At 43.2% G+C, this 15,490-nt stretch overlaps 1 protein-coding gene across 1 annotated transcript in view; it reads left to right on the forward strand.

The window, feature by feature from the left end:
• Positions 1-2,446: 2,446 nt before the first annotated feature.
• col6a2 (collagen, type VI, alpha 2) overlaps positions 2,447-15,490 on the forward strand; it is a gene marked incomplete at both ends in the record, with an annotated part of 44,408 nt that continues 31,364 nt past the window's right edge. Inside the window, 5 exons of the mRNA XM_084314041.1 lie at positions 2,447-2,657; positions 3,925-4,127; positions 5,536-5,940; positions 6,053-6,073; positions 7,010-7,075. Coding sequence (XP_084170167.1) covers positions 2,447-2,657; positions 3,925-4,127; positions 5,536-5,940; positions 6,053-6,073; positions 7,010-7,075 — 906 coding nt within the window. The remainder of the gene's footprint in view (positions 2,658-3,924; positions 4,128-5,535; positions 5,941-6,052; positions 6,074-7,009; positions 7,076-15,490) is intronic.

Genomic DNA, 15,490 nt, shown 5'->3' on the forward strand with positions numbered 1-15,490 from the left:
TGAGAGGTGTGAGAGGTGTGATAGGTGTGATAGGTGGGATCGGTATACTAAGTTCTGTTTGAGAAAAAAAAAATATGTTAAAGAGAAGGATGTGATGTATTAGGTTCGGGTTTGAACCTCTTTGATTGCCGTTGTTATTGTGACGTCACCAGGAAGGCGACAGACACAAGTTGATTGTGACAGACGTGAGCGACATGAATGGATGCAGATACGAACGAGTCAATAAAGGAATCTTATTGAACCTCGGGTTAAGCCTCGTCAATATAACACGCACTGCTCGCACACCCCCTGAGGCGGCCCTGGTAGTAGTAGTAGTAGTAGTAGTAGTAGTAGTAGTAGTAGTAGTAGTAGTAGTAGTAGTAGTAGCCGTGCTACAACGGTTAGGTATAGATTCAGAAAAGTGTATTGAAGTTGTATCTAACAGCTATATTTACAGTGTTCCGTCTTTGGTGAGAACAGTCCAGGTTTGACTTCATCTGCTGTTAGAACAGTCCAGGTTTGACATCATCTGCTGTTAGAACAGTCCAGGTTTTACTTCATCTGCTGTTAGAACAGTCCAGGTTTGACTAAATCTGCTGTTAGAACAGTTCAGGTTTTACTTCATCTGCTGTTAGAACAGGGCAGGCATACAAACTGGTCCACAGCCGGTTACAACAGTTAAACAGCCTATTGGGAGCAGACATACATCACCATGCTATACACAAACCTTGTGCCTGAGACACAGCTCTGGCCATGTAAGGGAATTATCAGTCCAGCCCAGTTCAAGTGTTTATAATGCTTGCTGCACTCATCTCAGAGGGTGACACCGCTACTGCTGCCAGGAATTCAAATTACATTAATAGATAAGAGTAGGAACTGGAAGAGAGGAAACAAAGGGTCTGTGCACTAGTTTTGAGAGATATAATTGTTTATTATTTGCAGAGCCTGCTACTAAATGTAATTATTTGAATTATAATCTAAGAACATTTATTTTGAAGCACTGTAAATCAAACAGAAGCCTATAAGATGCTTCATTGAATAGTAATGTGTGTAAACAGAATTGCTGGCCCTGCAATTGTAAAAAACAACAACAAGTTTTCAGTGTCCCAGGGAACCCAGTTTTTCCCTGAGCATATAGTTTATTGTAATGTATATTTCCATATACCATAGAATTATTCCACAACTGAAACCCAAACCCAAATAGTCTACTGCATCTTTAACAGAACTCGAAATGTATTAGTAGATACACAATGGTGCGATAAACAATTCATTCATATTTTGCTCTGTAAACATTTTAGTGCGTTATTAAGCTAGCAAGAAATAACCGCAATAATCTAGCCTGGGCTGTTGATCTACTATAGAATTGGCAACATGATGATAATTATTTTCGACATGTCTTTTGAACGCATTATTGATTATTCCCTGAATGCAGCGGCGACTCAGTTGGCTAGTAGTTGAAGAAGTGTAGCTACAGTGAAATTCTCCTGCTGTTCCCTCAAAACGCCCCCACTACAAAGCACCACCGAGGCAGCAGCACCCAGCAGTGCAGATGACAGCCCACTCAGTTCGCTGATATCATGGTCCTTTCCGACAAAGATGACCGTCTATAGTTTATAGTATTTTTAAAATTGCTTGAATTAGCCAAACCGTTTTAGAGGCCGTAGCTTGAGCTTTACATTCTTACAGTTTCCATCGCAGTGAAGGGGTGAGTAAGCTGCACTCTCTCCACTTGACTTGAGTCTCTAGAGGAGTTTAGAGAGCTATTATGTTTTAATTAATTGTTGGTTGTTTTGCATGTTTTCTGAATCTTAAATATTTTTGTTGCTTATCTGACCTATATTTTCATTCCAAATCAATTTGACAAGTTGTTCACACTTTTTGAAAAGAATGATAATAACTGTAAAGAGGACAGTGGAATGAAGCCGTCGGTCTTTATTGTGTTATCCTGAACCTTTCTGGTTTTGTTGTTATCCTGGACCTTTTTTATTTGATTGTTTGGTATCGTGGAGCTGTCCTTATTTTAGAGATACAATGTTACATTATTTCAATCAATCAGTGAATCAATCAGTCAATTAACCTACACGTTTTGCACTCACTGGGAACAAGCTATTGTCTTGCTATAATAAATCATTAGTATTTGTATTGATGTAGCCTACTGTACATACTGGACTACACTATAGCCTACATTATGTTTCATATCATAGACTATTTAATTGAAGTTAATTAAGAGTGGATGTCATGTATGGGCGTGGAAACCAAAAACTTCCATTCCAACCTTTGAGTCAAGTATTACCCATGTTTAAAACAGCTGTAAACATTGTAAACATTCCAAAGCCCCTCCATGTGAAGACTAATATTTGTTTGAAAGCTATTTCCTGCTTTCTAAAGGAAGCATCTGAGCTGTTACCTCAACCACTGTCTGTCCTATCCAGCCATCCTCTACTCTTGCTCTTCAGGGTCGGTGACAATGGTGATCTTCTCAGGGTTCATCTTCCTGTGCGTCTTGCAAGCTGTAATCCCTCAAGGTTTAACCCCTCGTGGGCCGAGGCCGGTCCCAGGGCGCGGGGACGACCCGGCGGTGCACACACACACACTGACTCTCACTCCCAGGAGAGGAGACAACCCAGACCCAACACTGCCGCCAACGCCACCGCCAGACCATAATAAAGGTTGTGAGAGTGAGTGAAGTACAGTATATATTTCTAGATTTTCTATGAGCTAGGCCTACTAATCTTGAATTTCATCAAATAAAAGATGATCAATCATCACCTCATATCTGTTGATGATGTCATTTTTGGGGAAGTCGTGGATTTACGTAGTGCCGTGGTTCTCAACTATTTTTGGTTTGTGATGCCTACAGAGGGATACCTTTTCACGACCCCCCAACATAGTCAAGCAAACAAATTGGAGGCGGCCTCTAGACATCAAATAATTGTAAACTACTAATTAGTCGGTCGCAGTCAACCAGCACGGTCTGACCCTCAGCTAGTTAGTGCGGCCACTGTTACAGGCATATGTTTATAGCCTGTGTTAGAGGGACACCTAGTGGTGCTTGACCGGATGTGATGTGTGGACATGCGCACTGCTGTAACCTCAGTTTTAATAAAAGATATACTGAAACAGCCACCTGTGGATCCTATGGTCCCAGGTTCAAATCCACTCGGTTACAGTAACATTGGTTACTGCCCTGTGAATCTATCCAGGTTCACATAGCAATGGGATCTCAGTGCCTTAACTCTGGGAAAGTATGCGCATGGACGAAAGGACACGCGAGGATGCACTTCTCGGGGGGAGGACGACTGTAAACTACTAATGAGTCGGTCACAGTCAACCAGCACCTGCTAACGGGTCTGACCCTTTAGCTCAGCTGGTTAGTGTGGCTGCCTGTGGATCATATGGTCCCAGATTCAAATCCACTTGGTTACATTCTCATAATTTCAGAAGAAAAAAAGCTTCTATACCTACCAAATAATTATAATGTATTTGCATATCTTTTCATGGACCCGGGGAGAACCAGTGGTCGGAGCACAGCCATTGTAGGCTACTGTAAACATCAGACATACCAATATTATGGGAAATTCACTTACTGTCTTCTTCAGAGTCAGACAAGAAGATAGATACCAATAGATACCTCTCTGTGCCTGCAGTAGAAAACTATCTGCCTGCTTGCTAGCCTAGATTAGCGCAATGAATGGGAGCGGATGTGTAGTTGCTAGCCTAGCTAAAACGCTGGGAGAAGTGTTAGTCGGCCAACGTCTAGGCTAGCTGCTACACATCCATTTCTATTAATTTGTGCTAAGCTAAGCTAGGCTAACTTGCAACCAGATAGCTTTCTAAATTGGTATCTGTCTTCTTGTCTGGCTCTGGAGAAGCGTATTTTACCATAATGTTGGCGTGTTCCTTTAAGTGTCATTACATCTTTGTTGATATTTTGTCCTCTTGCAGTGCCTACTGATTGTCCTATCCGGCTGTACTTTGTCCTTGACACCTCCGAGACCATCGCATTACAAGAGTCTCCCGTTGGCGTAATGGTGGAAAATATCAAAGAATTCACCAGGATTTTTGCAGAGAAGCTGGTTGATAAGGAGTACAGAAATCGCGTGCAGATCACCTGGTCTATTGGAGGACTTCACTTCTCCCAGACGCAGGTTGGTTGGTTGATTTGTTGGTTGATTGATTGGTTGATTGATTGGTTGGTTTATTGGTTGAATAGTTGGATGGATATGGATGGATGGTTAGTTGGATGGATGGATGGATTGTTGGTTGGTTGGCTGGTTGGTTGGATAGTTGGAATGGATGGTTAGTTGGTTGATTGGTTGGTTGGTTGGTTATTTGGTTGGTTGGTTGGTTGGTTGGTTGGATGGTTGGATGGATGGTTGGATGGATGGTTGGTTGGTTGGATAGTTGGTTGGATGGATGGATTGTTGGTTGGATGGATGGATGGTTGGATGGTTAATTGGATGGATGGTTGGATGGCTAGCAGCCTCTATATTACCCCTCTGTTTCAGTCCTGTTCTCATTCTAGCAGCCTCTATAACTCTCTGTTTCAGTCCTGTTCTCATTCTAGCAGCCTCTATACCTCTCTGTTTCAGTCATGTTCTTATTCTAGCAGCCTCTATAGCCCTCTGGTTCAGTCGATGTTCTCAACAGGCTGTTTATGTGCCTGTACCTTTAAACGAAAAAAATGAGCTTCTCCCGCTCCTGGATGCTACACACCAGAACTGCATGTGAGCAATCAAACTAAATTCAGATCAAACTGTCAAACTAGGTGTTGCAGATCAAATATAATCAAGATCCAGCGATATCATATAAAACGTAATGTTGTCTGAATCATATTTTAGGTCGAAAAGAGAAAGTTTACAAGCATGCACGTTTTTCACATGCAACAAAGCAAAGGACTGCACATTGCAATGAGCTTTTTTCCTGTGACATCACATAAAGATGTAATAACAAAGGGCCAAAGTTTAAAGGCAAAGTTTTTTAATACAGGCAGTGCACCAGCACTGAAAAGGGAGTTTTTCACTATATAGTATGTGCAATATATACACCTATAAAATGGCATTGGAACATGGAGAAACCATATCTCTGAAAGAATCATATTGAAGTCATTGTATATAATTGACTATATTGTGGAAGATGTTGGGAAGATGCTTTTATTGAATGAAATGGTTTGGGCTGCCATTGTCCCCTATATTGCTACCAAACGCTAACAATTTATATTTCCAATATATCAGAACCCAAACACTGGTGCAAGTGCTATTTAGATAGACTGAAATTATTCCTAGATTATAAACACGAGTGGACTAACCTGTTAACTTTAATGAATTAATAAAATTATTAATTCATTGAATTATTAATTAATTTAAATTTAATTCAATTAAAAAGTGGAATTACAGGATTTCCACGTGATGGCAACAACATTATTATCATATAACATATAATATTTTCTAATAATATCATATCATATAACAGACCACAACATATGCAAACTATCAATATCAAGGATAACACAATGAATCTAACAAGCTTATTTCTATTGTTCCTCGTCGTGGCCAGGATGTCTTCAGTCCGCTCTCCAACAAGCAGAGCTTCATCAGGAACCTCAGCAAGATCAATTACCTGGGGAAAGGCACCTACATCGACTGCGCCATCACCAACATGACCCAGCAGGTGACCGACCACTTCACCGGGCAGAAGGCCGTGTTCTTCTCCGTGGTGATCACCGACGGCCATGTGACAGGAACTCCATGCGGAGGGGTCAAGGCGTCCACGGAGAAGGCCAGAGACCAAGGGATCCACGTCTTCTCCGTGGCGGCCTCGAGGAACATTGACGAAGTAGGAATGAAGGAGATAGCCAGCTCCCCTCTGGAAGTCTACCGCAACGACTACATCGCCGTGGAGATTGTCGACGGACGGCCAAAGATAATGACAGACTCCATTGATCGCATCATCAAAGCCATGGTGACTTAAGCGACCCTGCCCCTCTGTTGAATATTCATGTTCGAATACTGTTTGTTGTTGTTTTTGAATACATTTAACCTTTTTTATTTATTTTGTTTTTCTTTTCTTACAGAAATATCAAGCCTATTTAGAGGTAAGAGTGTTTTTGTAGCAGGTGACGCCTCAGTCAGTCTGAGGTCAGTCAGTATGCAGCTGTGTGTCTGGACCAGGTGTGGTGTTGAGGGTACATACAGGTAGAGGTTTAATAATAAAAACTATTAATACAAAGTACATGTAGGTTAAAGGAGCTTTGGCTGAGAGGAGTGCTCCCCTCCCGTGAAGACACTAGGAGACACACTGAGGAAGAGAAGGAGGCAATGAGCTTTAGTAGAGAGAGGGGAGGGGGCTGTAGCCCCTGGCCTCTCACCTACAGTAGATGTGTGAACTAAGGCACTAAGCTATTGTTTGGGGTAGGGATGCACCGATCCGATATTGATATCGCATATCGGCCCCGATATGACTAAAATAGCTGGATCAGGTATAATAAAAAAAAAAAGGGGAAAAAATACTTAATTTTTTTATATTTTTTTATATTAATATAATATAATAATAAATAAAATAATAATAAATAACAATTCAGTACATTTATATCTATGTGTTAATTTGTTACATTTTGTTTCACTAAGTTAGGAAAGCAATGTTTTAAGTCAAGCCTGATGTTGCCTTGCACAAAAGAATGATGCCAGTCTCCTCCACACAGTCCATTGAACAATGGATATCGGATCGGTACTCGGTATCGGCCGATACCCAAAGCCCAGGTATTGGTATCGGGACTGAAAAAGTCTGATCGGTGCATCTCTAGTTTGGGGCAACCATAAGGATTCCTCCACAGCCCTAAATCACCCCGTGGATCAGAAGTGATGATGTAGATATTGTATGTTCGTGCTTCATCTCGAGGTCCTATAATGCGTGGGTTTTTTAGACACAATGAGGGAAGGGATCAGGGGGCAACCTCCCAAATTCTGTGATCCAACTTTGTTTTCATTATTTTCCCCACAAGTAAACCTCTCGCTGTCCGTTGGTTTCCTAGTGTTACAAGCAGAAATGTGTGGAGACTCCCGGTCATCCTGGACCAAAAGGTCACCTTGGTCCAAAGGTGAGTGTCTTATTAAGATACTATAAAACATCTAGAAATGCATGTATCTGTGTTTTTTTTTTACACCACAGTTTCTTTTAATGACCAATATATATATTAGATTAGATTAGATTCTAATGTATTGTCATTATACAGCTCAAGTAACAGTACAACGAAAAAAGGTTTGGCATCCAACCAGAGTTCAAATGTAATGTAAATGTAAATGTAAAGTACAACAGCAATATACAATGTACAGGATATTAGACTGGGTACAAAATATACAAATTAGTACTACTGTACTGAGTGTAGTGCTAATCAGATGTATGTACAGAGTTGTAGTATAATATGTACAGTGATACAAGTGTAAAGACAGTATGGTAGTAGTCATACTGTCCAGCAGCGTAACTAGTAAGAGTAGGATATGTACAGATATAGATATAGTATCTAAAAAGACTATGTGCAGGTAAATAGGGACAGTTGTGGATAGGTATATTATGTGATGAGAATAAATATATACTATATGTATATACAGTGGGGTTATATGCAGTTATATTCAGACAAATGTATATATATATTTTATTATTTATGCGGTAAGTATAGAATATAAATATGGGTATACAGCACTGTTGTGCATGCCATCATACAGAGTATATGGGTAGACTATAGTATGTACTATGTAGTTCAGATATATGTATTCATATATTTTCTTTTTCTTTTTAGGGAGGAAAAGGAGAATATGGAGGCATAGGGCCAAAAGGTGAAAACGGTCAAGAGGTACAGTAAGCTGGACTTCTGAAAGAACCTGAAAGGACTTGCATTATATGAAGTGATGTTGTTTTACCTCATGTGGCTGGACATGTACCAATAGATCCCAAAACATTGAATTGAAATGCTGCATTTCCTTGTATTATTATATCCAAATTGTATTCTTGTCGACCACTGTATCTCCTGGTCAGGGCCGCCTCAGGGGGGGTGCGAGCAGTGCGGTCGCACAGGGCCTCGCGGGAAGGGGGGCCTCACAAAAAATAAAAAAAAATTGCTTATATGCTTATATATTTCACGTTTGTAGAATGTTCCGGGCTCTGCGGCTCTGCAGATATACTATTGGAGCTCTGTGGCTCTGCATACACTATTGGAGCTCTGCGGCTCTGCAGCAGATATACTATTGGTTTCAACGAGGGGAGGGGTTACAGGTAAGGTAGTCGGCCGGCGTGCGTCTGTCTGACTATTTCCACGGGAGCGCGTGCAGCATTGGAGGTTATGCCAAGACGAAGAGGACGGTCGTTCGGCAGATGGACTGAAGATGAAAGTTGTTGCATGTTAGAAAGTTCAGTCAGGCTAGCCATGTCGGCTTAGCTAAAGGCAGGGACAGCTAGTTAGCTTTAGCTACGGTATCGAGTGCTAACGTGTGGTTCAGTCGGGCTAGCCATGTCGGCTAGTAGCTTAGCTAAAGGCTAACTAGCGTTAGCTAACCTAGAGAGAGCGCGTGCAGCATTGGAGGTTATGCCAAGATGAAGAGGACAGATGAACTTCATCAACTCCACGGTTGTCTCCTTCCTCTTGGACGTTTGGTGAGTTTTTAATGCACTCTATTCTATTCCCGCCGTGGAGATATCTCTCTCTCTCTCTCTCTCTCTCTCTCTCTCTCTCTCTCTCTCTCTCTCTCTCGGGCCGGCTAGCTATCGTGGCTAACGTTATGTTGGCTAACGTTATGTGGAGCCAGCGGGCCGGCTAGCTGTCGTAGCTAACGTTATATTGAGCCAAGCTGGCCGGCTAGCTGTCGTAGCTAACGTTATATTGAGCCAAGCGGGCCGGCTAGCTGTCGTAGCTAACATTATATTGAGCCAAGCGGGCCGGCTAGCTGTCGTAGCTAACGTTATATTGAGCCAAGCGGGCCGGCTAGCTGTCGTAGCTAACGTTATATTGAGCCAAGCGGGCCGGCTAGCTGTCGTAGCTAACGTTATATTGAGCCAAGCGGGCCGGCTAGCTGTCGTAGCTAACGTTCTGTCGAGCTAGCGTCAGTACCTGGCCACTCTATTTGCAGTTAGCCTCTTTAGCTGATGTCGGCCGTTGGCTCCTTGCTACTTTGTTTTTTCTGGTATAGACCCTCTTCTCTTTGGATTTAAGTGTTGATCTTTGTCCTTTTGGATCTATGTATATCAGGGTGTCCGCGGGACCTTAAAAAGTCTTAAAAAGTCTTAAATTCAACTATCAACTATTAAGGCCTTAATTTGTCTTAAAATGTCTTAAATCCGACTTTCGGAGGTCTTAAAAACATGCCATGTCATCTTATGTTTCATTGTGAAATCTGGGGGGAAACTATTAACGGGAGATAAATCAGGCTTTTTTCTTTCTTTCACGCAAACGGTACGCAGTGGGGCGGAACCTTAATGTGGTCCTTAATGTGTGTCGCCGTCGGGAGCTATTTCAGAACACCGGAGCATAGGTAACACGTTATTCAAGCCGTAGCGATAACGCTGACGCTTAGTTTAGTTTAATTGATTTGTATTTATTTGCACTCGTTAATTTAACATGGGAAATGAACGTGGTTGGTCCCAGTGAAAGATAATTACGAGGCCCGCTGCAAACTCCGCAAAAAGGATTTTAAACTGGGAACGATGGGAATAAAAGCAGTCGAGTCACACATGCACAGCGCTAAGCATGTTTACCTCTGCAAAAACCCGCCTGCAGACAACTTCAATATCAAATTTATTTTCGACGGCGACGCTGTCCACATCAACTGCTGAGGGACAGGTAGGTCTACCACCAATTACATCTGCACCTGTCCGGGTAACGTTCGGCTCCACGCCAACCCTTGAAGCTGAGGTACTGTGGGTTCTAAATACGGTCGCAAAGCATCAGTCCTACAATGGAAATGAGGGACTAGGAGAGGTGTTTCAAGCGATGTTCCCTGACTCTGAAGTCGCTAAAACATTCACGTGTGGAAAAGATAAAACGTCCTACATAGCCAGGTTTGGATTGGCTTCTTGCATCCAAAAAATCTCTCCACGGATGTAAACAAGGGCAAGGACACGTTTGTGTTGATGAGAGTGAGAGCTTCACCCCACCCTATGTATTTATTTTCTACCACACACCTACCCCCTCCTAATGTACAGTCTCCTCCCCATCATATTTATATGTATATATATATATATATATATATATATATATATGTTAGGATCTATGGGTAACAGTACTGTATATTTGCATATCATATATGTCACAAATGTAACAGTAATATATACATGTATGTCCCTATGCCATAAATGTCATGATGTCATGTATGTTGTGTATGTCATAAATGTCACTATGAATTGAAAATGAGGGACCCTGATGGAAACAAGACAAACGTCTTTCTCTGGTCTGCATCCCCTTATTATTGTGTGTATTGAGCTGTACTGTATTGTACCCATTCTGAAATCTGTTAAATAAAGTATTCATTCAACCAAACCACAAAAACAAAACAACTGGATGAATGACAACTTTATTTAACAGATTGCAGAATGTGTACAATACAGTACAGCTCAATACACACAATAATAAGGGGATGCAGACCAGAGAAAGACGTTTGTCTTGTTTACATCAGGGTCCCCCATTTTGAATTCATATTGACATACACAACATAGAATAGATAGAATAGAAATAGGACAGGTCACGAATTAGAATAATAACACAAATCAATCAAGTTGCCTAGGATAAGAGTAGAGTAAAATAGAATAAAAATGAAATAAAATATACAGAAATGAATACAGTAAAAACATACATGACATGACATTCATGGCATAGGGACATACATGACATACAGGTATATACTGTAGTACTGTTACATTTGTGACATATACGATATGCAAATAATATACAGTACTGTTACCCAGAGATCCTAACAGAAAATATTATATATATATATGATGGGGATGAGACTACATTAGGGGGGGGGGGGGGGGGGGTTGGACATTTACGGTGGCCAGTTTCGAATTGCAGTCTCCCGTAGGTGCTCTTTAAGAGCGGTTTTGAATGTGGGCAGGGGTAAAAATGGGTTTTAGGAGTGAGGTTAAGCAGTAGTCTGACCAGTTTGTTTTGTGATGTTTGTAATCTTGTTTTTAGTGCCTTTGAGGTGCTTTGGTACCATGAGGTGCAAGCATAGTCGTAGTACCCTTGAATGAGTACTGAGAGTACCCATGATTTTTGCCATTTTGTTATCGTGAAATTGGTATTAAATTTAATTCTGAGTGGCATTAAAAAGTCTTAAAAAGCCTTAAATCTGACTGGGCTAAACCTGCAGATACCCTGTATATTCATGTTGCCTTTGTGAAGTTATCTTTTCCTTCTGTTTTGTTCTTCCATTAAAAGTTGAATATCCTTTAGGGGCTCATCTTAGCTGTCTTGCTTATCTCTCTCTCTCTCTCTCTCTCTCTCTCTCTGTCTGGACCACAGACTCATCTCTCTCTCTCTCTGTCTGTCTGGACCACAGACTAATCTCTCTCTCTCTCTCTCTCTCTCTCTCTCTCTCTCTGGACCACAGACTCTCTCTGGCTGGATCATCGCAGACTCTCTCTCTCTCTCTCTCTCTCTCTCTCTGTCTGGACCACAGACTCATCTCTCTCTCTCTCCCTTTCTCTCTCTCTCTCTCTCTCTCTCTCTCTCTCTCTGGCCTTGCTCTGGTGGAGGGTGTGCCACTGTGTGTGTGCCATCATGTTAACGTTAGCCTCATGTCATGTACAGAGGTCTAACGACCATACAAGATATTAACTGGGCAGGTGGTACATGAGCAGAAACAACCCCCTCAGTAGAAAAATGCTTTTCAAAACAGTCCCGGGTAGGCAGATAGTAAACAAAGACGTTTTGCAAATGGTAAATTATGTTTATTGTAATGTGGGGCTTTCAACCCACAGCCTTTTCCCAAAGGGAAGAGGGATGTTGTCAGTGGGGATTTCAACCCACAACACACACAAAGGGAAAAGGTATGGGAGGACAAACAAGACATACATATAAGACAATGCAAACAAACACTTAGTAGTCACGATACTACCTTGGGCCCATCCCAGGCTACCACAGCTGTGGAGTCTAACCCACACTCCATGCGATAAGATGGCACCGTGCCACACAGTGTTGTGCTTAGGCCATAGATAGCCGAGACAGCAGCCTCCCCACTCTACCATAAGGCAAGTGACTCCAGCAACGAGACTCCCGTGTGTGTGTTCTGTCAGCTACTTGTGCACCCACCCCTCTTGATGTGATTGCCATCAGCTGTCCTTCATTAGGCAATCAGCACCCTTCAGTATAGGGACGGGCAGCACCTGACAGGAAGAGAAGAAGAGATATCATTAGCTCTCATGTTCACACACACACACACACATACAAACGATACTAATCTAATGTTCACATGGTCTTCCAAATACAGTAATAATGATAATGACCAACCCACGTACGTCACACCTCCCCCATAAGAGCGAACCCGCAGGGTTAGCAAAACATTATCACTTATTATCAACCAACATCCGATTAGTACCAACAGAACAAAAATAAATAGAAATCACACTCCATATAGACCACATGCCCCTATTTTGGGCCCACACGGTCAACCACCACCTCACCCAATACCAGACGCATCAGCCGCCGGACGTGGCTGGCACCTTCCTCATACCGAGGCCATGACGGTATACTGTAGTCAACCATACGCAAATTGCTCAATGGTGTTCGCACTCCCAACATCAACCCCGTGCGTCCTGTAAGGCACATTAGAACACAACACAGCATGTGAAACAACAGTCCTGTCACATCTCAACTCCGACGAGACGCGGGCAGGACTTTCCATTAGCCTATTCACATGACACCAGCGTGTCCTCCTCCGCCGCCCGAGCGTATGCAACATATACTTAGTGGCAAATACCTTTCCTCTTACCACATAAGGTCCCGAGAACCGGGCAGTGAGCACCGTACTAGGCGTGGGCAGCACAATAAACACCTCATCCCCCGCCTCAAAATGCCTAGGGACAGCACAAATAGAAGGGACATTGGGGTGATTATTAATCAATGCATCACACAAGTTAGTAAACGGAGCGTCTCCAACCTCCAACACAGGGACGACCTTACCCCCAGCGATATCATTCCCCATGACGAAATCCACGCCCTTTACGGGAAAACATGGGCGAACCGCGACCGGAAAACAACCTGTGATCAGTGCAGACTGTACATGCACCTTCTGCAACGGCACGCACACACACCCCATGCCAATACCTCTCACCAATCCGCTCGACCGACAGGAGTCCACATCCAATGGTAACACATCAGCCAGGATGAACGATTGAGAGGCTCCTGTATCACAGAGTATTCTCACCCGTTGGTAGTCCCCAACTTTACCCGACAGGGACACCCAACCATCAAACAAAAAGGGCTCAAAAGAGCTATGCTGGTCAGGACATGACACCGTACCAATCAACCCCACCCCTTTCGGTTCCTGGGCTGACTCCCTGGTCTCCTGTCGATCCCTTAGCGCATGACAGTCCTTCACAAAATGCCCTTTTTTACAATAATGACACACCCTTTCAGACGGCGGAGAGCGTGATCGGAATGCTCGCTCGTCACCTCCGCGATACGGCGGCCCCGACGGAGAAAACGCGCCCCCTCCTACATACACACCATTTCGTACAGAAACATTTTTGTGGATCATTGCTAACTCGTCACACAAAACTGCAGCTTCCTGGAGGGTAGAAACCTTTCGCTCCTCTAACTGTATTATCATGTGTTCGGGCACAACTTTTTTAAATTGTTCAATGAGGATTAACTCGCTCAAAGCCTCGACCCCATCCACCTTACACGCTTCACACCAACGAGTGAACATCATCCGTTGTTCATGGGAAAATGCCATGATGTGTTTGCGAGGGAGCTTTACTTAGTCCCCTAAACCGCTGCCTATACGGCTCCGGCACCAGTTCATATACGCGCAAGACAGCACCCTTCACTTTCTCATATACCATGCTGTCCTCCTTCGATAATAACTGGCATGCGTCCTGAGCCCTACCCGTGAGCTTATATTGCACTAATAGCGCCCACTGATCCTCCGGCCAATGCGCAGCCCCCGCTACCCGCTCAAAATTAACAAAAAATGCTTCCACCTCAGACTCTCGAAAAACAGGAACCATAGCAATATGCTGCCCAACATTAAAACTGCCCTGGTAACCTTCAGATGAGGGCGAAGAAGAGCCAACACTCTCCAGTTCCATCCTCTTTAGTGTAATCTGGAGCTCTCTATCTCTCTCCTTCTCCCTTCCTCGCTCTTCCCTGTCTCTCTCCCTCTCCCTCTCCTCTCTGTCTCGTACAGCCGCTTTGTCCTCTCTGTCTCGTACAGCTGCTTTGTCCTCTCTGTCTCGTACAGCCGCTTTGTCCTCTCTGTCTCGTACAGCTGCTTTGTCCTCTCTGTCCTCTCTGCGCAAAAGCGTTCTCTCCTCCATCTGGAGACGGGCAAAACGCAGACTAGAGCGCGTATGGCCAGAAGACGTGGATTCTTTATCCGAATCGCCCGCGCCCTCACTTTCAGCTCTGGGCGTACTACCATTCTTCCTAATAGCACCACCCTCCGGGTTAAGATCACGCAAGGAAGAGTCAACCCATTCGCCAGTGTGTTCAACCTCCTGGTCACTATGACTCACTACTCCCCGAGCCGTGCTAAACACCTGTTGCTCCACCAACCCCGCTATTACAGCTGCCTTCATATCCGCCTTGGATTGGGAACTTTGCACAGTAATATTATAATGCTTAGCAATAAGGCATAATTCCGCCTTAGTGCAACCTTTCACCTGATCCTCTGTCGGATCCGCCACGAAGACTTCAAAAACAAACGCCGACGCAGCCATATTATGTCTTTATGCGTGCGTAAAAAAAAATATATATATATATATATATATATATATCACGTCCTCACTTAATTAACCATGACCGTGCACAATAATAATAGACACATTCTGCTTTTATACCTCTTAACCAAAACAATCCAACTGACCACATCTACTAAATGAAAACAATAACAAATGGTCCTAACCACTCAACTAGGAGTCACCTGTGTCACTCTAGCCTATCCCAGATAAACTACTCCACTACCTGGATGAAAGGCTACACATATCTTCAGTCGCTTACCGATTTCATTGCGCGCTCCACCGGAATCACGACTCGTGCCCCCCACCCTCTAGCCAAGCAGGTGACCCCCCCCTGTTACCTATGTGGCAGAAAAATAGAATGGTTAAGAGCATCACAACAACAATGGTTTACATCAATCAACTGTGCACGGACAATGGAACCCACTAACTTACCAATTTAGAAAACGCTATCTTATTACACCTGATATGCTTCAATCGACAAGTCACCCCGTTATTTTACCAACAAGGAACCATACAATTGCGCAAACTTAATGAGCCCCCATGTCATGTACAGAGGTCTAAC

This window comes from Notolepis coatsorum, assembly GCF_963971535.1.
Source record: "Notolepis coatsorum genome assembly, chromosome: 5".
NCBI classification, from domain to species: Eukaryota; Metazoa; Chordata; class Actinopteri; order Aulopiformes; family Paralepididae; genus Notolepis; species Notolepis coatsorum.